This window comes from Acomys russatus, chromosome 17, assembly GCF_903995435.1.
Source record: "Acomys russatus chromosome 17, mAcoRus1.1, whole genome shotgun sequence".
In the NCBI taxonomy this organism is placed as follows: domain Eukaryota; kingdom Metazoa; phylum Chordata; class Mammalia; order Rodentia; family Muridae; genus Acomys; species Acomys russatus.
In genome coordinates, this window is record NC_067153.1 from 62,396,234 (window position 1) to 62,419,464 (window position 23,231).

Below are 23,231 nucleotides of genomic sequence, written 5' to 3' on the forward strand. Positions count from 1 at the left end.
GCTGAGAGCCTGTTTACCTCTGTGAGGATGGTCGTCTCGTAGGAAGGCTGATACTTCTCTTTTTCATGGGGTGTCCGTTTCTCCATTTTCTCTCTATCTATTTTTTGTTTTCTGTCTGCACCTTTAGGCTGAAATGAGAAATATGTTGCTTTAAATTCAACTACATGCTGGGCGGTGGTGGTGCGTGCCTTTAATCCCAGCACTAGGGAGGCAGAGGCAGGCAGATCTCTATGAGTGCAAGGCCAGCTTGCTCTACAAAGTGAGTTCCAGAACAGCTACACAGAGAAACCCCTGTCTCAGAAAAAGCAAAACAAACAATACCTGCCCAGACCAAATACTTACAATTTGACCCAGAAATATTTAAAAGACTTAACTATTCACATGCAGAGCAACCATGTGTGCACAGTAATGCAGAGGGCTATGTGCACCACCCTCACTGTCTGAAGACAGGGTATTTACATGTCTGAGGCAGTTGGAAAGATGAACAGATGGAAAGACCTCTAAAGCACAGAGCTAACGGAGGAGAAAGCCAACTCTCAGAATGACCCATGCAGTACACTCCCACTCATGTTTCAGGGAAAGTATCTGTATACCTGTGCAAGCACATTCAAAGAACAGAACAGGCCCAGAGCATGGTAACAAGTTGTGACCCTAGTCACCTCTGCGGAGAGGTTAGGGAGTCAGGCTTAAGAGCAATAAGGGAGATTATACTGTGGGGCCCCAAGGGCTGTTGGGTAACTGACTCCAAAACTTGCCATGCCCAGGTTGGTATCGACCTTGCAACAATCTTGCCTCAGCCTCTCCAGCCACCACACTTAGCCTCAATTTCTTCATGTGATAAAAACAAAGACAAAGCAGGGAGTGGTGACACGTGCCCACAAGGCCCGGCCCTTGGAGGCAGAAGTATCAGGAGTTCAAAGCCATTCTTGGCTGTTTAGCAAATCTGAGGCCATTCTTGGCTGTTATCTCAAAACTACTGCTTCATGCCTGCCTCAAAACAACAAAAGTAACAGAAGCACTAGCTGTACGTGTGCCCAGACTAGCCGCCCAGGATCCGGAACATACAGCAGAGCTGACAAGCTCAACAAGCTCTAATGAGAACCCAGTTTCGCCTACTGCTCACTTCACGAGTTGTTAGCCTGCACCAAACTCCATGTAAACTACATTTGTAAGAAGGAGCCCACGGGAGCCATTTTGAATAGAGGTCAAATAAAGTGCAAGCTCCCAAAGACCTCCCTGGTAACTGACATCTGGTTGGCAAGTTGAGAGCCGTGAATGCTAGGTCAGCCGCCCGCCATAGTTGAATGACCCAGCCAGCGAGCACAGGGCAAGCGCACCACAAGGCATGTTCCTAAGGCAGTGCCCTCGCCCTGAGTCCTGACTGGTGGGGAAATGTAACTGTAACCTGGCACAGATGTTTGGGGGTTTCAGGTTTGAAGTCTCAGCACCATCCTGGCTTGGGGTCACAGTTCAGCTCCCAAGTCTGTTCTGCAGCCCTGATAGGTCAGTAAGGAGCACCCTGGAGATAATAAATTTTGTTATCTGCTGAAGTACTTACTAAGATGAACGCTCGAAGATGCAGTCAGCTCGAGTCTGTGCAGTCCTCACTGGGTAGTTTTTGCTGCCTAATTCAATAAAGATCTTGCTTTGCTGGACTCTTGTGCCTGTCTGGGTTGTTTTGGATTTTCAGACCCTAACACATTAGGAAGCATTTCAGAGGTTTGCTCAGTAACTCTAGCTTTGTAGTTTTAAAAACAGACTCACTACCTTGGCACTTCATCTTAGAACGATAAAGCCATGTGTGGTGGTGCACGCCTTTAATCCCAGCACTTGGGAGGCAGAGGCAGGCGGATGGCTATGAATTCAAGGCCAGCCTGATCTATAAGGGAGACCAGAACAGCCAAGGCTAACACAGAGAGACCCTGTCTCGGAAAAACAAACAAAACCAAACAAACCAACAACAACAATAAAAAAAGAGGTTTTAAGCCAGGCATGATGGCGCACACCTTTAATTCTAGCACTGAGGAGGCAGAGGTAGGTGAATCGCTATGAGTTTGAGGCCAGCCTGGTCTACACAAGTGCTGTTAACCAGAGGTCCTGAGTTCAATTCCCAGCAGCCACATGGTGGCTCACAACCATCTATAATGGGATCTGATGCCCTCTTCTGGCCTGCAGGTGTACATGCAGATAAAGCAGTCATATACATAAAATAAATTTTTAAAAAATTAGAAAAAAACAAAAAACAAAAAACCTTACAAGTGAGTCCAGGATAGCCAGGACTGTTACACAGAGAGACCCTGTCTCAAAAAACAAAACAAAACAAAACAAAACAAAACAGAAAGCGCATTTAGTTGGGCCTGTTGCACACACCTTTAATCTCAGCAGAGGGCAGCCTGGTCTACAAAGGAGTCCAGGACAGCCAGGGCCTCACAAGAAACCCTGTCTCGAACCAACCAAGCAACCAAGCAGCAGGTTTTCCGGCAGCACACGGCCCCGGGTACCTTGAAGACTTTGATCTGGCAGCTGGCTGAGTGCAGGTGCTCCGTGTACTCCCCACTCTCATTCTCCTTGAAGGTGTCAATCTGCACTCGGAAGGGCACCCCCTTTTCTCCACCATGCTTCCTCACAGTGAACTCAGTGCTGATGCAGTGCACCTGAAAGAAGGGACACCAGGCGTCAGCTGCTTGAGGCAAACCCTGACTCAATGTCCACTCCTGAGAACAGGGAGCAACGGAAGCAAAGCTAGGGAGCTTTCACTAGACAGCAGGAGGGGCACGCCCAGGCGGAGAGCTCAGGTGGAACAGGATGGGAGTCTCGGACAGTGCAGCTGACCGCTTTAGCTGGAAGGATGGCTCTCCCTAAGCCTCTGACCCTCCCAGGGGCTGGACAGATGGCCCAGTGCTTGAGAGCACATGCTCTTCTCCAGAGCATCCAAGTGCAGTTCCCAGAACCCGTATCAGCTGGCTCTCAACCACCAGGGTGAGATGCCCATGGCCTCTGTACTCAGGCACTAGGACTGTTACTCAAAGTCTTAAAATCATGTATACATAGTGCTGACATAGTGACAATCTCAAAGATATTTAATGAAGCATTGTTGAAATGATTACAAATAAACTGGGCGTGGTGGCGCACGCCTTTAATCCCAGCACCCCAGAGGCAGAGGCAGGAGGATCGCTGTGAGTCCGAGGCCAATCTGGTGTCCAGAGTGTACAGAACAGCCAGGGCTACACTGAAAAACCAAAAAAAGAGAAAGGAAAAAAAAAAAAGAAAGAAAGAAAAAAGAAAAAGAAAAAGAAAAAAAAATTACAAATAAAGAAGTTTGAGGAATGTAGCTAAAGGACATAATCACATATGCATATCAAACTTTAAGTGTATGGGGGCTGGAGAGATGGCTCAGTGGTTAAGAGCACTAGCTGCTCTTCCAGGGGTCCTGAGTTCAATTCCCAGCAACCACATGGTGGCCCACAACCATCTATAATGACATCTGGTGCCCTCCTCTGGCCTGCAGGCGTACATGCAGAAGGAATACAGTATACATAATAAACAAAATAACTTGATGGATAACAGTGGGGAAAAATATTTACATGTTAAATAACTGTTAGGCAGATTCTCTACAATCACAGAATGGAATACTACGCAGCCAACAGCGAACATTTTAGAGACGTAGTTACGGGAAATTAGCAGAAATAATTCAAACGCCTCATCTGAGATGCCTCAGCTTGATGGGCTAGAACCCTGAAAAAGAGAGCTGCAGCTCACTGGAGAGTGCGTGCTTGGTGCACATGCTTGTGCATGGACACACTCACTCACTCACGCACGTGGTGGGGATCTCTCTATGTAGCCCTGGCTGTCCTGGAGTTCCATATGTAGACCAGGCTAGCCTCAAATTCATAGCTATCTGTCAGTGCTGGAATTGAAGGCATGTACCATTATGTCCATCTGCACAGCAACGATTTTAAATTTAAATTTTAAATTAATCTTTTTTGCTGTTACTAGTTCACAATTGGGCCACCAACTGCCTTGAACTTCACTCAATACAGAACTTTGATTTTCCTACCTCTACTAACCGAGTGCTAAGGTTAGAGGTGTGCACCACCACACTATGTCTATGGGGCACAGGGGTCAACTCAAGGGCCTCATGTACGCTAAGGAAGCACTCAACCAACTGAGCTACATCCCCACCCTGGTAGTAACAGGCGCTGTTGATAGCCTAACGGCAACTGCAGGCCTTACCTGAATAAACACAGATGTCCTCTTGGCAGGGTCCCACAGGAACTCCACTGTGTTTAGCTGGGTTGGATTGGCCCTGGGGTCAATGACACCCACAGACATCGGGATATCTGAGAGAGATAATTGGGAATCACTGAACAATTCCGAGGGCTGCTAGTTTCTGTTTTTAGGATGGGGGTCTCATTGCATTGCCTGGGCTCAAGCAATTCCCCTGCCTCAGCTTCTTGAGTAGCTGAGCTATGAGCCCGTGCCACCATGCATGTGGCTACCGAGGTCTTAAGGCAGCTGAAGGTGGTAGGTTAAGTCTACACACTATTTTAAGATCAAAATTGTAAATTGTTTTGAGACAAGGTCTCACTATACAGCTGAAGCTACCCTCAAAGTCAGAATCCTCCTGCTCCTACACCCTGAGAACAGAAAATTATAAATTAAGTTCTGTTTAGCATTACTGCCAGAAAGCACATCACAAGGACTGTGCCTGAATACAAAAAAACAACAACAACAACCCACAATAGGGCTGGAGAGATGGCTCAGACATTAAGAGCACTGTCTGATCTTCCAAAGGACCTGAGTTCAATTCCCAGCACCCACATGGTGGCTCACCACTGTCTGTAACTCCAAGATCTGATACTGTTACACAGACATACATGCAGGCAAAACACCAATGAACATAAAATAAAAACAAATAAAGTTTTAAAAAGAGAGAAAAGGAAAAGAAAACGCAGCATCATAGTTAGAGGACAAATTCACACAGACGTCGATGCAGACTCGGAGACCACACACAACCTGTAGCATAACAGCCAACCGTACCCTGGGGGATGAGGCACAAAGCCATGTGCTTTGTTAAAGCCTAGTTCTATGCTGCACATGCACGACTCAAATCCATTTTCCGTTCTCAATTATTAACATTAAAACTGCAGATATAGGGTGGACCGTGGTGGCACATGCCTTTCATCCCAGCACTCGGGAGGCAGAGGCAGGCGGAAGGACGTCTGGGTTCAAGGCCAGCCTGGTCTATAAAGTGAGTTCCAGGGCAGTCAAGGCCACACAGAGAGACCCCATCTTGAAAAACCAAAACCAACCAACCAGACAGACAGAAACCAAACACAACAGCTGAGGATGTAACCCTAGGCAGTATTGTCACCAACGCAGCCTGATGTAGCTGTGCTACTGCTCGGCTCAGTGATTCCCGTAAGGAAGCACTAAGTAGGCCCTGTGCCACCTGTTAGCTGTGCTGCGATTCCCGTAAGGAAGCACTAAGAAGGCCCTGTGCCACCTGTTAGCTGTGCTGCAGCCATCCTCAAGTCAGTCATCAATCACCCAGACCTCAGATGCCCTGTATGAAAGTAACAGTCAAACTTATTTTGTAGCTACATTTATCAGCAGTCAACAGTGATCACCTGTAGAACAAAGATGAATGTCAGGATTGACACATACACAGAGAGAGACTGACACATACACAGAGAGAGACTGACACATACACAGAGAGAGAGACTGACACATACAGAGAGAGACTGACACATATACAGAGAGAGGGACTGATACATACAGAGAGAGACTGACACATATACACAGAGAGAGACTGACACATACACAGAGAGAGACTGACACATACACAGAGAGAGACTGACACATACAGAGAGAGACTGACACATATACAGAGAGAGGGACTGACACATACAGAGAGAGACTGACACATATACACAGAGAGAGACTGACACATACACAGAGAGAGACTGACACATACAGAGAGAGACTGACACATATACAGAGAGAGGGACTGACACATACACAGAGAGAGACTGACACATACACAGAGAGAGACTGACACATACAGAGAGAGACTGACACATACACAGAGAGAGACTGACACATACAGAGAGAGACTGACACATATACAGAGAGAGGGACTGACACATACACAGAGAGAGACTGACACATACACAGAGAGAGACTGCACACTGCATCTGCCAGAATCCTATTGCTTAGGGAAAGCAGTATTTAGGTGCATCAGAACAGCACTGCACACTAAGAGGCGACAACCCTAGCTCTCTCTGGGTATGTGGGTGCATGCTTGCCAGCCAGCACTGGACTGGATTCAACAGTGCAGTGGATCCGATGTGGCCACAGGCTTAGCTGGAAAAGGCACTTCCTGCCAAGCCCGAGTAACAATCCCTAAACCCACAGGGGGGAAGGAGGAAGCCCTGGTTCCACTCCCAGCACCTACATGGCAGCTTATAACGGTCTGCAAGTGCAGATCCAGGGGACCTAAAACCTCTTCTGGCTTCCTTGGGCACCAGACGTGTGCTGCATAGACATATATGCAGACAAAAGACCCATACTCAAAAAATAAAATAAATTAAAAACAAAACAAAACAATAAATTAGGCTTGGTGGTGTAAGCTTTTAATCCCAGCACCCGGGAGAAGGCAAAGGCAGGCCAATGTCAGTTTCAGGCCAGCCTGGTCTACACAGTGGTTCTAGGACAGCTAGAGCTACAGAGAAACCTTGTCTTGGAAGAATAAAACAAATTAAAAATTCACAAAACAATAATAAAAATAAAAACAGTAACTCAACCGGGCATGGTGGAACACACCTTTAATTCCAGCACTCAGCAGGCAAATCACTGTAAGTTCAAGGCTAGCCTCATCTACACGAAAAGTTCCAGGGCTACAGAAGAAACCGTGTTTGAAAAATAATAGTAGTAATAATAAAATAAATGGTTAAAAATTGAGGGCACCAGTAAGTAAGCTGTAGAGCTTGTCTAGTATGCAGGACCCTGTGGTCTCTAGCATCACAGAAAATAAAGGAACAGATACTGTCAGACATGGAGAGAACGCGAATGCTGCTGGTAAAACGCATTACAGCTGCTGCGCTCAAAACAAGAACAAGAACAGAACTGCCTGATGGTCCAGCGCTCCCACCCCGTAGTAATGAGCAAGCGCGGGAGGGTGCTGGCTCACGTGAGTCGTCTGTGCTTAAAGAGACAGCCGGAGTCACCACAGGATCAGCCGGCCACACAAGGAGCTCTTGCTTCAGACAAACAGGAAACCAAGTGTTACCATGACCAGGTTCCCAGGCGCGCCTCAGGAGAGCCTGTCAGTAAAGCTGCCCAGCCCCCAGGGGAGCGGGTGAGCAGGAACAGCACGCACTGAACGCCCCTCTGCCTTCAAAGGGAACGGCATCTGACACATGCTACAACGTGGATGAAACTTGAAGCTCACAGAAGCTAGTCACAAATGTCAAATACTGCATGAGGCTCCTAGAGTGACAGTGACTGGCAGGAGTGTGGTTTGGGGGATGGGGGAAAAGTGGAATAAAAAGCTACTACTTAGAGTAGACAAAGTAAATGCACTTAATATCATTCCATTGCCCGTTCAAAATGGAAAAACTCAAGGTTTATATTATGTACGTCACATACTTTATATTACCACAGTTCTGAACAAAAGCTTTTGGAATTTGATGGCCATGTCCTACTCCGATCCTGATGTCGTCTCACAAATGATTTCCTTATGCCTGGTGATATGCCACCTCCAGGTCTGAAGCACATGCATCGGGGACAGTCCACCAGGGAAACCAGCTCTGGGCTCTCAGGCAAGGCTGTCCTCCCTACTCACCTATGTCGAGAATCCTGTCTCCAGGCCGGTTCCACCTCCAGCCCTCTAGCTGTTGGTGTTCGGTGTACTGCAGCCTCCGGTCATGGAACACCACACGGAATATGCTCTAAAGGAAGGACAGTGTCAGTCCACGCGCGTCTAGAAAACCAGTTCAGACAAAAGAAAACTCACAGAGTTAATGTCAGTTGGTTTCTAGACACAACCTAAAATTTTCTGTCTCCCTCCACCCCTCTCCCTGCCCCCCACAGACAGGGTTTCTCTGTGTAGCTTTGGCTGTCGTTGAACTCACTCTGTGGTCCAGGCTGGCCTCAAACTCACAGAGATCTATCTGCCTCTGCCTCCGGATTGCTGGGATTATAGGTGTGCACCACCACTGCCCAGCACTGGCTTATTTTTTGTTTGTTTTTCTTCTTTTTCTTTGTAATTACTGTCTCCTTCTTTATCGGAGGAGTGAACGCACACCACAGAGAGTCTCTCCTCACACCATGTGTCCCACCCACCCGCGGCAACAGCACTTTCCCTGCTGAGCCGCCCAGCCAGCCTTGTGATGCAGCATCTACACGGTCCTGTCACATCAAGTGGCCCAGCGCAGCCCTCCATGTGCGTAAGAGACACCAGCTACTTGCCGATCCTACACAAACTACAAACGCTGAGGGTCATAAGGCCACTCCTAGCAACTTTCCTTACGTTACTCCCACTCTGTGGAGATTGCCAAATTCCCCACCATCTTTTACAGCTGCTGATAAAACTCCTGTACCCAGCATGCTCTGAGTTCTGTTGGGTTTTGGTTCTTTTTCATGGTCTCACTCCCTGGGTAGGTGGTGTTAACCAGTGCACTGTAGCAAAGTCAGTGCTCTTTCTGGCCTGCTGGGGGCGCTGCTGGCTCATTTGCTACCAGTACCTTCAGATCAGACCACACAGTCCTGAGCAGACAGGTCAGAAGGGAGAACTTTGGCCCATTTTCCATGGGTGACCCCAGTAAAGCTGGTGCTGACTCATCTTACATCCAGGGTGCAACAAGACAGAAGGAGAGACAGCAACAGTAGTTTCAGTTTTTCTTGTTACAAGGCCAGGGATCCAAAGAACCAAAAACTTAACCCTTAAGGAACAGCTGGCGTTCACACTGAACACGCACTAGACTCTGGTTTACACAAACACACCAGGCAACCACTCACTCATAATAATTATTAAAATTGTAATCCTCAAGGAGCTGATTTTATGCCACCAAAAGCAGCTTCACCAGGAAGCTGTCCTGAAGAAGGACCTGCGAGCCTTCTGCTCCTGCAACTCGGAGAAACCCAGCAAGATGGCTCAGCAAGTAAAAGCGCTCACCTCACCTCACAGACTGACAACCTTGAATTCCATCCGTGGAATCCACGTGGTACAAACAGAAAACTGATTCCCTCAAGACGCCCTCTGACCTCCACCCAGTCCCTGGCATGCGTGCACACAGGCACAGCCACATAGTCAATCAAACAGTCCACGAGAACAGCAAGGCGTGCTCTCACTCTCAGCCCAAAGACCGTTAGTCTCTCTCCTGGTCATCTGTGCAGACAGAAGACACCATCAATTCCTGCCTGTCAGGAGCCAAAGCAATATGAAAGAGAAGAGAGAAATCCAGCCATGCATGACGGTGCATTCCTGGAATCCCAGCACTAAACTCTACTAAACTGAGGCAGGACTCAGAGTTCAAGGCCAGCCTAGGATGTACAGGACTTTGCCAAACAAAACAAAACAAAAACAACCAAACCAAACCAAAATGACATTCAACAACAAAACTATACCCCAGCCCCCCAAAAAAGACCTACAGAACAGTTTTTACCTTCACTAGTTTGCCATTGATTTCTGGAAGCTCTCCAAGTTTTCTATTGTCTAGCATTCGGATTTCATAAGACTGCCCTAGAAGAAAAATTAATTACAAGTTACACCCATCACAATCCACTTATGTCAACTCAGAAAGAAAGAATATAGTTGCTAAATATACAAATAGCCTGTTATTACCAACAGAAGCCAGGCCCTGTGCTAAGCACTCTCACATCCTGTCACAGGAACAGACACAACTTTCTAAGTTATTATGAAACAAACGCCAGGCAGCGTGTCCAAGGCCATGTGAAGGGTGACAGCCTCGCGCAGAGTGGGCAGAGCACAGGACCGTGAGCTGGAAATAGCAGGCAGGCCGAGGAGTCAGCCTTAGGACTAGACGCCCCCGAGGCTCTGGCTGACAGGCCACACTCCACAGATGACATGCGTGTCACACAGGTGCCTGCGTTGCATATCCTGACCTTGGTTGAGGTACGTGAGGGTCTCGTCATGGAGCTTCACTGCTGGAGAGGTGGCGGCGCACAGAACATACTGGAAAGGCAGGATTTCCTTCTCACTGTCAGGAGGCAAACTTGACTCTTCTTGCTTAAAAATGGGCAATGCAAGGACATCGCTGAAACAAAACAAACAACTTCTATTAATTTCTGATTAAGGTGCAAAAGCAGATTCATTAATTAAAAAAAAATTAACTGCAAAGGTCCCCGAGAAGCCATTAACACTCTTCCTTGGTGACACTTTGTCTAAACAGCAGCACAGAGTACCCACGCATCCCTCTACAAAGAATAATGACAAATATTTTCTGTTAAACCCTTTATGTGGTTAAGATCTGTGGCAGGACTCACAGAGACTGAAAATAATACCAGAGCTGCACTGAGGGCAGGGGCTTGCAATGGGGGTCCCCAGAGCTGCACTGAGGGCAGGGGCCTGCAGTGGGGGTCCCCGGAGCTGCACTGAGGGCAGGGGCCTGCAATGGGGGTCCTGGAGCTGCACTGAGGGCAGGGGCCTGCAACGGGGAGTCCCCAGAGCTGCACTGAGGGCAGGGGCCGGCAACGGGGAGTGCCTAGAGCTGCACACTTGGGCCTGAGCAGCAACACTCAGCACAGGATTTGAAGGATGAGTCACGGTGCTGTCTGAACAAACCTGAAGTCCACAGGAGGGAACTCCTACCTGTACTGCAAATCTGATCAAAAGCCTGTGAGTGAGGAGGTCACAGGCCCTCGGAGCACCTACTGCTGCTCTTCTGGGAAGCCATGCACTCAAACTGCTCTCTAAATATTATATTTTAAGTCATAGTTTTGTGCTGCTACAGCCTTTGTCAGAAGCCTTTTAAAGCATGCAACAGTCAACACACAAACTTGTAACTGGTCAAAGTGCTGAGACTGTCCTCACTGACGGGACATTTATACAAATCCTAAGGCTCAGGGAACATCACCAGCCGAGGAGGGAACAAGCAGGTAAGAGATTCAAACAAGTGTTCTTAAGTGCAGCCTTCTGGACAAGACACGGCTGTTGCACTCATGAACTCAACACAACTGTGGGTCAGCGTGACCTTCCTGAGGTCAAGCCAGCCAAAGTCCCAGCATGGTGGACGGCATGCTCTCAAGGCCAGGGGCTGGTTGATAGCCTGATGGGGATTTTTTGTTTTTTAAGATTTATATATTTATTATTTATACAGTATTCTGCCTGCATGTACACGTGCACACCAGAAGAGGGCATCAGATCACATTATAGATGGTTGTGAGGCACCATGTGGTTGCTGGGAAATGAACTCAGGACTTCTGGAAGAGCAGACAGTGCTCTTAACCTCTGAGCCACTGATAAATTGCCCACGCTCCAGCAGATGATCCCATGCCCATGCGCACAGAGGTAGAACTGACTGGACTCACCAGATTTAAAAACAGTCCAGCAAGCTGGCACATGCCTTTAGTCCTGGCACTTGGGATGCAGAAGGCAGGTGGATCTGTTTGACCATGATCAAGATACATTGTATACGTGTATAAAATTGACAAAATGGAAGGAAAAAAAAAAGATATTGGCCAGGCTGGTGGAAGACTCCTTTAAACCCAGCACTCCCGAAGCACAGGCAGGCAGATTGCTGTGAGTTCGAGGCCAGCCTGGTCTACAAAGTGAGTGAGTCCAGGACAGCCAAGGCTACACAGGGAAACCCTATCTCGAAAAACTAAAAAAAAAAAAAAAAAAGACAAAAATTAAGGGGCTGGAAGGTGTGCTCTTGCAAAGGACAGGGTTTAATTTAAAGCATCCACACTGTTGTTCGCAACTTTCTGTAACTCCAGTTCAAGGAAATCCAATGTCTTCCTCTGACCTCTATGGACACCAGGCATAACTCATGGTATACATACATGCATGCAAACACTCATATATATAAGTGAAAAACAATTATTTTTATTTTAAAAAATGAGAGTAAGGAGGGAGACTGACAGAGGTATGCATGATAAACTTCGTGTTAAGGACCCTTAAAATAGGTGCTGAGCAGATGGTACCCAAAAACAGAAGAAAGGGACAGTGCTGAGGAATTTTAACAATCTTGTTTGTTGCATTTTTAAAGATATTTATGTATCCTGGGAACTTTCCAGAATGCTTGGTGGGTGGTGGAGGAGCCGCGTCTGCCTGAACCGCACTGTGCTACGCTCCTCTCTCCGCTCTCCAGCACTGGCCCGCTCACCGGCTGTAAGCCATGGTGAAAGAAACCACGTACTATGATGTTTTGGAGGTCAAACCCAATGCCACCCAGGAAGAATTGAAAAAGGCATATAGAAAATTGGCTCTGAAGTACCACCCTGAGAAGAATCCAAATGAAGGAGAAAAGTTTAAACAGATTTCTCAAGCTTACGAAGTTCTTGCTGATTCCAAAAAAAGGGAATTATATGACAAAGGAGGAGCAGGCGATTAAAGAGGGTGGAGCAGGTGGTGGTTTTGGCTCGCCCATGGACATCTTCGATATGTTCTTTGGAGGAGGAGGAAGGATGCAAAGAGACAGGAGAGGTAAACATGTTGTTCATCAGCGCTCAGTGACCCCAGAAGACTTGTATAACGGTGCAACAAGAAAACCTGCTCTGCAAAAGAATGGGATTTGTGACAAATGTGAAGGCCGAGGTGGTAAGAAAGGAGCAGTAGGTGCTGCCCCAACTGCCGGGGGACTGGCATGCAAAGACGGATCCACCAGATCGGACCAGGAACGGTTCAGCAGATCCAGTCAGTGTGCATGGAGTGCCAGGGTCACGGAGAACGCATCAGCCCTAGAGACAGATGTAAGAGCTGCAATGGAAGGAAAATAGTTCGTGAGAAGAAGCTTTTAGAAGTTCACATTGATAAAGGCATGAAAGACGGTCAGAAGATAACATTCCACGGTGAAGAAGACCAAGAGCCAGGACTGGAGCTGGGAGACATTATCATTGTCTCAGACCAGAAGGACCATGCTGTTTTCACACGACAAGGAGGAGACCTTTTCATGTGTATGGGCAAACAGCTGGCGGAAGCACGGTGTGGCTTCCAAAAGCCAATATCCACTCTTGACAACCGAACCATAGTCATCACCTCTCATCCCTGTCAGATTGTCAAGCATGGAGATACAAAGCGTGTGCTAAATGAAGGCATGCCAATGTACCACCAGCCACATGAGAAAGCACGTCTAATCACTGAGGTTAAGGTAAACTTCCCTGAAAATGGCCTTTTCTCTCCTGATAAACTCTCTTTGCTGGAAAAACTTCTTCCTGAAAGGAAAGAAGTAGAAGAGACTGATGAAATGGATCAGGTAGAGCTGGTGGACTTTGATCCAAATCAGGAAAGACGGCGTCATTATAATGGAGAAGCCTACGAGGATGATGACCATCACCCTAGAGGTGGCGTTCAGTGTCAGACCTCTGAGTGGGCCAGTCACTATGACATTCTACATGCGGCAGTGAATGTGGGGAGGACTGTAGTCATAATATGCTCACTACTTGGCTATTGTTTTAGTTTTAACTATAGTAGTGTTTTAAAGGTTAAATGAAGAATAAACACAAGTATAAAATATAAAAGATGAAAGTTTAATACTTGTAAAAACTACTTTAAAATTTCTCTAGTATCTGTTAGGCCTTATCTTGTGTAACTGATAATAGCTGTGTACATCAGACTGACCTGCTAGGCATGTGTTGTTTGGCCATTCATTGTTAAGCTATGGAATTAAAATTCTGTATTTAACTGGTAATCAGAAAAAGAAGTATTAGCAACATGTTGGTCTAGGTAGTTGTATGAAGTGAATTAATTGTGATGCATCTGCATTGTATTGCGTCAGCCATTACTAAAAGGTGGTATAATATATAATTTCGCCTGTGTTAGTGATAGAAATGATACATTCCTAAAGAAGCTATTATAAGCTACTGCTTGAGGGCTTGCTTCTACTAGATTGAATTCCCTTCTGCTGTGCCATCTTTAAAATACACACACACACAGAGAGAGAGAGAGAGAGAGAGAGAGAGAGAGAGAGAGAGAGAGAGAGAGAGAGAGAGAGAGAACATGGTCACCTTTTTTCCCTTCTCAAATCCTTGGGTAGTGACTTCCAAAGCTCAAGTAATTTGCAAATTAAAGTGACATGACCTGTATGTGGAGAGGTGACTTGCATGTATAATCTAGGAAGGGTGTTCCTGAGGTCTGTTACAGGCTTGCTGTTTGATTTAGGCTCCAACGTAACTGCAATTTAATGTTGGTAGTATAGCAAATTATGAATAGCGCTGTTGTATACTTAAGTCACATGTTCACATGCTTAAATCTGGATATCACAATTTAAGCAGTTACTGAAATGTATGATCTCCTAATACACTAATTACAAAGTGAAAAAAAAAAAGATATTTATGTATCCTATATGTATGTGCAACAGATGTATTCTGGACCGCTCAGACACCAGAGAAGGATGTCAGTTGCCTTGAAGTTACAGGAATGTGTAGGCAGCCCAGTGTGAGGCTAAGAGCCTAAGCAGGGACCCCTGGAAAGCAGCCGCGCTCCAGCCCCTGTGCATTTGTTTTGGAGACTGTTTATTCTGTAACCTAGACTGGCCTTATCTGGAGATCTTCATACTTTCATCTCCAAGGTGCTGGGATTACAAGCGTGTGCCACTATGCCTAGCTCCACACTCGCACATCTTTTGTCTGTGGAGGTTTCCTCCTGTTTTCTTGTGCAAATGTGTGTGTAAGGGTGTATATGCACCGGGAGCAAAGTATGCACCCTACAGAGGACCAGAGGAGGAGGTGGGGATCCTGCTTTACCCACTCAGCCTTATGCCTTGGAGTCAGGACTTCACATTGCACTTAGAGCTGGGCTTGTGGCTAGCAGGCCGGTGACCCCGTCTCCATCCCTCGAGCACACAGCATGGCCGGCTACTAACAGTTGGAGCTAAAGTGTCAGGGATGCTCCAGAGAAGAGCATCAGGGAGGCTCCAGGTTGAGCCACAGCACCATGGGACAACAGGAGAAAGGTCCAGGTTCACGTGTGTTGGCTCTGATGCTGCACTCCCCACTCTCAGGAAGTTGAGCCTTCTGTTTTTAAAGACAGAAGCTCCTACACAGCCCACGCTGGCCCTAAACTGGAGATCCTTTTGTCTACACCTCCAAGTGCTGGGATCAGAGCCCCGAGTCTCCGGACACCCAGACTGTGAATCACTTTTTACTACAGCTGTTGTGGCAAAGAGAAGCTCCTGAAGAGCCCTGCCTGAAGGTGCTCTCCCCTCCCCTCTGTGGCTGGGCACACAGCCTGGCTGGGCGTGGTTACAAGTGGGAAGGTGACCCAGCAATTAAAGGTACTTGCTATGTGTTACACACTGGTGTGGCTCACACCCATCGGAACTCCAGTTCTGGGGTCCCACGTTCTCTTCTGACCTCCAAGGCACACACATGGTACATACACACATGCAGACACCAAGCACACACATGGTACATACATACGTGCAGGCACCAGGCACACACGGTACATACACATGTGCAGCACCAGGCACACACATGGTACATACACACATGCAGGCACCAGGCACACACGGTACATACACATGTGCAGCACCAGGCACACACATGGTACATACACACGTGCAGGCACCAGGCACACACATGGTACATGCACATGCAGGCAAAATATTCATACTTATACAATTTTTTAAATTATAAAAATAAAAGACTTAGCCGGGCGTGGTGGCGCATGCCTTTAATCCCAGCACTCGGGAGGCAGAGGCAGGCGGATCGCTGTGAGTTCGAGGCCAGCCTGGTCTACAAAGTGAGTCCAGGATGGCCAAGGCTACACAGAGAAACCCTGTCTCGAAAAACCAAAAAAAAAAAAAAAAAAAGACTTGTCTTTAAAAAAAAGGGGGGGGGGAGGGAGTAGAGAAAGCCCAGTGTGCCGGAATACTCCTGTAATCCCAGCACTAGGGAGGCTAAGGAGGAGGGTCACGAGTTCAAAGCCAACCTGGGCCATATGAGAAATAAGAGTGCAAAAGGCAGGGGGTTTACCCTTCCTAGGCATGCTGGCCAGGGAGAAATACTAGTGTTCCTGAAGACGATCTCAAACCATGGAGAATACTTCTAGAAAGATCAGCTACAGCAAACGCTGGAGGAAATGAAACAAACATGGGCCCAACGCTGGGCGCTGGAGACTTTACTGTGACACCATCTTCAGACAGATCACCTCCGCCGGCTTCTTTGAAAGATTAGTGACAATTACCAGGAATCAAGGGAAATTGGATTTTGACATAGCAACAGCTCAACCCTCATTAGCGTAGGCTGGTACTTTCCTTCTCAAAGCTCAGTGCCTAGGGAGGCTACCATACCGGTCCTGCTCTCAGCAGCTCGCGGCATTCCACTTAACCCTCCATGACCAAGCACAGACCTGTCATTTAAGGTTGAGACTCTAAAATTACTCAAAGCAAACATGGCTACCCCAAACATGGCTCCATTCACAGGAGGCTACCTTTTAAAGTTACACACGCACACACGCGCACACACGACATGAAAGTAGGACTAGTTGGAAAGAGGATCAGTGTGAGTGGGACACAAGGGTGTAGTGCAAGGTGAAAATTATCCAAGTGAGCAGGTCCTAAGGACGCCCATACCATGTGTGGTTAATAAGCGCTAGTGCAAGGAGAAAGTCTGCGCTGCTCTCCTGGGTGAGCTGCTTACAGCTGGGGAGCCCATTCTGCAGCCTCTCGGGAGGGAGTGCCTGCCAACGTGCAAGGGAGCATTTTACTCGACTATCAAATTGCCTCATTCATCTGACTCATTTCAATGAAGCGATTTGAAGAGATGACTTCTATGTGCTTTAGAATGTGTTACTGATGGGACTTTATATTTCTGTTTCAATTCTGCAGCGCTATGTACGCTGTTGTCAATCACTGGGGGGCGGGGGAGGCAGGTGATGAGACTAGAGTTTCTCTACATAGCCCTGGATGTCCTGAAACTCACTACTTAAACCAGGCTGACCTCGAACTCACAAAGATCCGCCTGCCTCTGCCTCCCAAGTGCTGGGATTAAAGGCGTGCGCCACCACGCCCGGCTGGTCTCTATTCTTAACTGTGCTTTAGCCTTCTCCTTTCAGGCCTACCAGCAGTTGAGATACTCTCTTCCAGAAAGAGCCTAGAGAACGCAGAGGGACAAGTGTGAGGAAATCTACCAGGCCCAAGACTAACAGCAGCCAGCACTCAAGGACGGCAGAAACTGACTCAGGACAGTAAGTTGTCATGAACTTCAACCTGCCTCGCTTAGCCGCCAGTTTCTCATGAAAGGAATTCTACAGGTAACGACACCTGAGACAAAGAAAAAGAGGGAGGCTCAAAACTAGACAGCACTCAGCAATCAACTACAAACGAGGTGATCTGCACAACATACAAAAAAGGAAGTTTTCAAGCCGGGCGTGGTGGCGCACGCCTTTAATCCCAGCACTCGGGAGGCAGAGGCAGGTGGATCACTGTGAGTTCAAGGCCAGCCTGGACTACAAAGTGAGTCCAGGACAGCCAAGGCTACACAGAGAAACCTTGTCTGAAAAACCAGAAAGAAAAAAAAGGATGCTTTCTTGAAGCAATGGTTACTGAAAAAGTACACACACACACACACACACACACACACACACACCAAACCTATGGCACAGACTCAGTCTTTGATTTAGTTACTAATTAATATGATACAGACATGACCTCGCCATTTCTGTTTTTCTTCTGTTTTCTGTAAAGAAAGTAATTTTTATGGCAGAAAAACAATAGGCAAAGTAGATGAGTAATCAAGAGTTACATAAGGACATCTGCCATACTGTTCAAATTCTTTAAAACTCTCTCTTTAGAGAGAAAAAATATGTATTTTATTGGCAATATACTTTTATAGCATTAATGTGTTCTTTTAAAAGACAAGTTGGGCCTGGTGGCTCACATCCATAATCCCAACAGTTGGCAGGTAGGGCAAGAGGACCAGTTCAAAGACAGCCTTAACTACATAGTAAGTTTGAAGCTAGCTCGTGCTATCTAAGACTTTGTCTCAAAAAAACAAACAAACAAAAAACAAACTCAAACCAAAATGAAACAATAGATAACATGTACACCGGCTCTAAGGCTTGTGCATTTAACCTCAGTATTCAGGGGACACTGGGACAGGCCACAGATTGAGTCCAGCCCAAGAAACACGGGGAGAGCACGTTTTACAAAAGCAAACACGGTAATATTTATTAGGTAACCCTGGGTTCTTAGTGTACTATGAAGAGTTATGGGCTACATTTCCTTAAACAGCATGAGGCCTTTTAAAATATGCTGCTCTCTCTCTCTGTCTCTCTGTGTGCGCGCGCATGTGTGCATGTGTGTGTGCGTGTGTGTGTGTGTGTGTGCATGTGTGTGTGCGTGTGTGTGCGTGTGTAGAACTAGCATCTTCCATTGTATATTCATTTATCACTACTACTAAGTTTTGTTGGGAGCAAAAAACAATCCTGTAGAGCCTACCCTGCTATCTTAATGAGTAACAAAATATTGCTAAAACATAGTGGTTTAAGAAAGAAATCATGGAGCCGGGCGTGGTGGCGCATGCCTTTAATCCCAGCACTCGGGAGGCAGAGGCAGGCGGATCGCTGTGAGTTCGAGGCCAGCCTGGTCTACAAAGTGAGTCCAGGACAGCCAAGGTTACACAGAGAAACCCTGTCTCGAAAAACAAAAACAAAAAGAAAGAAATCATGGCCAGGCAGTGGTGGCACATGCCTTTGATCCCAGCCAGAGATCTACAGAGCAAGTTCCAAGTCAGCTAACACTACAAAAAGAAACCCTGTCTCAAACCCCGGCTCCCAACCCCAAAATCAGAAAGAGCACAAATAAATGGCTTAGCGAGGCAATTCGGAAATCTGGAAAAACAAGAACAAAACAAATTCAAACCCAGTTAATGGCAAAAAATAATAGAAATCAAAGTCGAAATTAAAGCAAACATGCAAAAAAAAACAAACAAAGAAAACAATACAAAGAACCAACAAATCTTGGAGCCGCTTCTTTTCTTTTAATGTTTATTTTTATTTTATGTATGAGTTCTGTATTTGCATGTACACCTGCATTCCAGAAGAGGGCACCAGATCTCATTATAGATGGTTGTGAGCCACCACGGTGGTTGCTGGGAATTGAACTCATGACCTTTGAAAGAGCAGTCAGTGCTCTTAACCAACCGCTGAGCCATTTCTCCAGCCCAGAGCTGTTTTTTAAAGATAAACAAAACTGACAGACCCTTGGTTCAACAAACGGAAAGAAATAAAGAAGCCAAGTTAACAGAGTCAGAAATGAACAAGGGAACAGTACAAGAGACATCAAAGAAATTCAGAATACTTAAAGCTTGTACTGCAATTAAGCAGGAAAACTTAAAAGAAATGGATTTCTAGATTGACCCAAACCACCAGACTAAATTAGTATTAAAAAAAAAAAAAAAAAAAAGGAGCACTCCCCAACCCTGCTGTGTCAGTGTGATCCTTAAACCAGGAAAAGACACAGCAACCACCACAACAGAAAACAACAGGCCAGTACCCTAACAAACAGACTCAAAAATACATAATAAACCACTTCCAAACAGACACCAAAAGCTACACACTATGACCAAGATGGATCAACATTTACAGGTTGGTGAATGCAATAAACCATAGTGATCGTTTCAATAGATGCAGAAAAGCCGTTTACAAAGTCCAGTGAGAGAACACAGGGCTAGAAAGAACACACCTCAACACGCTAAACAGAAGAAACCCAGAGCCAACATTGTCCTAACTCAGTGGTTCGCACCCTTCCTAGTGCTGTGAGCGTTTTCCACAGTTCCCCATGTGCTGAGGGACTTCACTGCTACCTCATAGCTGTAATCCTGCTACTGCTATCAACTGTAGTGTAAATATCTGATGTGCAGGACGTCTGGTATGTGACCCCAGGTTGAGAACAACTGTCCTAAATGGAGAAAAAGTTTGGAGCAGTCGCACAGAAGTCAGAACAGGACAGATACCACCATTTCCCGTCAGGCAGAAGTCATCACAGCACGCAGATTCGCAGGTAAAGCTACACTGCAGTAGAGACCCCAGCACTCTACCAGAAACCTCTAGAAACTATAAAGAAGTTCAGGAATGTGGCTGGATGCAGAATCAACTTGCACAAGCCAATACCTTTTCTATACACCAAAAATAAGCACACAGAGAAGGGGGTCAGGGGTGCACTCCCGTTCCCAACAGCCTCAAAGAAAACAAAACATCCAGGCGTAACATAACTAAGGATGCAAAGGCCACTGCAGTCGAAGCTTAGACCTCTGAGGACATGGAAGGGCTCACCATGCTGTGATTGGCAGACTCAACATTGTGAAAATGACGACACACACATTCAATGCAATCCCAATCAAAATCCTCATTTCATTCTTTACAGGAAAAAAAAAAACCCTCCTAAAATTCATATGGAACTTCGAAAGACCCCAGATAGCCAAAATAATCCTGAACAAAAAGAACAACACTGGAGGGATTACAATTCCAGATCCTGAGATACATGACAGAGTCACAGGAGTAAAACAATATGGCACAGAAACAGACAGACCAACAGAACAAAACTGAAGACCCAAACACAGGCAAACATAACACCAGCTACTTCATATTAGACAATGAGGCTAAAATCACCAGGAGAAAATAAAGCATCTTCAAAAGTGGTGTTGGGAAAAGTGGTTGTTCACAGGCAGAATGAAGTCAGATCTGTGTCTGTTACTTTGCACAAAAACTAACTCCAAATGGATCAAAAACCTAAACCCGAAGCACTGAAACTGCTGGAATGAGACAAAACACAGGAGTGCTCCATGCCAGGGTGCAGGAGAGGACAGGAGTGCTCCATGCCAGGGTGCAGGAGAGGACAGGAGTGCTCCATGCCGGGGTGCAGGAGAGGGCAGGAGTGCTCCATGCCGGGGTACAAAACAAGACAGGAATGCTCCATGCCGGGGTGCAGGACAGGAGTGCTCCATGCCGGGGTGCAGGAGAGGGCAGGAGTGCTCCATGCCAGGGTGCAGGAGAGGACAGGAGTGCTCCATGCCGGGGTGCAGGAGAGGGCAGGAGTGCTCCATGCCGGGGTGCAGGAGAGGACAGGAGTGCTCCATGCTGGGGTGCAGGAGAGGGCAGGAGTGCTCCATGCCGGGGTGCAGGAGAGGACAGGAGTGCTCCATGCCGGGGTGCAGGAGAGGACAGGAGTGCTCCATGCCGGGGTGCAGGAGAAGATTTCCTGAACAGGACTCCATCTGCCTGACAACTGACCAGGGGGACCTCAGAAAACTAAGAAGCTTCTGCACAGCGAAAGAAGCCATCGACCAGGCTGGCGAGGCAGCTGAATGGGTAAGAGCACTGGTTGTTCTTATACAGGACCAGACTTCAACTTCCTGCACCCACATGGTGGCTCACAACCATCTGTAACTCCAGTTCCAGGGCATCCAACACCTTCTGACTTCCATGAAGAAAACATTTGACATCAACCTCTGGCCTCCACATACATGTACATACATGTGCATGAGTGCGCACACACACACACACACACACGCGCGCACACACACGCGCGCACACACACACACACACACACACACGCACAGACACACACACACACGCGCGCACACCCATACCAACCCACCCACACACGTGCCCACCCTGACCAGGACACCGGATATAGTGGGTAGTGCTTGCCTAGCATTCACAAAGCCCTGGGTTTGATCCCTATACCACATAATCTGGCTATGGAGACAACACACCTTTGATCCCAGCACTCGGGAGGCAGAGGCAGGTGGATCCCTGAGTTCAAGGCCAGCTTGGTCTACAGAGTGAGTTCCAGAACAACCAGGGCTACGAAAAGAAACCCTGTCTTGAAAAGCAAAACGAACATAAAGAAACAGAAAGAGTCAGAGGTTGAAGGTCATCCTCAGCTAGGCAGCAAGTTGGAAGCTAGCTGGGTTACCTGAGACCCTAGCTAACAACACCAAAACGCCCTGAGCGAGCCTGATATAAAGTTACTTCCAGACAATATACACAATATTAAACATTTACTAAAAGAAATTTGAGGAGCTGGAGAGGTGGCTCAGCAGTTAAGAGGACTGTCTGCTTTTTCAGAGGTCCTGAGTTCAATTCCCAGCAATTTCATGGTTGCTCACAACCATCTATAAAGTGATCTGATGCCCTCTTCTGGCCTGCAGATGTACATGCAGATAGAGCACTCACAGCCATAAAATAAATAAATCTTTAAAAAAAAATTAAGCCGGGTGTGGTGGCACGCACACCTGTAATTCCAGCACTAGGGAGGCAAAGGCAGGTGGATTGCTGTGAGTTCGAGGCCAGCCTGGTCTACAAAGTGAGTTCCAGGACAGCCAAGGCGACACAAAGAGAAACCCTGTCTCAAAAAACAAAAACAAAAACAAATATCCCAGCACTCAGGAGGCAAAGGCAAGTGGATCTCTGAGTTTGAAGCCAGCCTGGTCTACAAAGCTAGTCCAGGATAGCCAGGGCTACATAGCGAAACCCTGTGTTGAAAAACCATAAAAAAAAGAAAGAAATTTGAATCAGCAAAGCCATACCTTGAAATATGTCAAACAGAAGCCTATTTTCTCATTATCATTAGGCACCTCAGTGTCCCAGTGCTCCCAGAGTAAGGTGTGCACAGGGACCCAGTGTTCCCTGGGGTGAGGTGTACACAGGGTCCCAGTGCTCCCTGGGATAAGGTGTGCACAGGGCCCCAGTGCTCCCTGGGGTAAGGTGTGCACAGGGCCCCAGTGCTCCCTGGGGTAAGGTGTGCACAGGGTCCCAGTGCTCCCTGGGGTAAGGTGTGCACAGGGCCCCAGTGCTCCTGGGGTAAGGTGTGCACAGGGCCCCAGTGCTCCCTGGGGTAAGGTGTGCACAGGGTCCCAATGCTCCCTGGGGTAAGGTGTGCACAGGGCCCCAGTGCTCCCTGGGTAAGGTGTGCACAGGGCCTCAATGCTCCTGGGGCAAGGTGTGCACAGGGCCCCAGTGCTCCTGGGGTAAGGTGTGCACAGGGCCCCAGTGCTCCCTGGGTAAGGTGTGCACAGGGTCCCAGTGCTCCCTGGGGTAAGGT

The 23,231-nt window shown here is 47.2% G+C and overlaps 2 protein-coding genes across 6 annotated transcripts in view; one reads left to right on the forward strand and one right to left on the reverse strand.

The window, feature by feature from the left end:
• The window catches only part of Tfcp2 (transcription factor CP2), a 40,204-nt gene that overhangs the window by 13,809 nt on the left and 3,164 nt on the right, over positions 1–23,231 (reverse strand). For 3 of the 5 annotated variants that reach the window (XM_051160357.1, XM_051160356.1, XM_051160355.1), the window contains exons 2-7: positions 10,129–10,280; positions 9,669–9,745; positions 7,847–7,952; positions 4,234–4,340; positions 2,502–2,654; positions 18–128 (exon numbers count right to left, since the gene is read on the reverse strand). In XM_051160357.1, the coding sequence (XP_051016314.1) occupies positions 18–128; positions 2,502–2,654; positions 4,234–4,340; positions 7,847–7,952; positions 9,669–9,745; positions 10,129–10,280 (706 nt within the window). The remainder of the gene's footprint in view (positions 1–17; positions 129–2,501; positions 2,655–4,233; positions 4,341–7,846; positions 7,953–9,668; positions 9,746–10,128; positions 10,281–23,231) is intronic. The other 2 variants (XM_051160359.1, XM_051160358.1) reach the window with 1 other exon arrangement.
• Positions 12,256–17,255, forward strand: LOC127201777 (dnaJ homolog subfamily A member 1-like). The gene is given in 4 exon segments (XM_051160501.1): positions 12,256–12,565; positions 12,567–12,802; positions 12,805–13,552; positions 17,240–17,255. Coding segments are annotated over 4 exon segments (1,203 nt in total). The 5' UTR covers positions 12,256–12,362.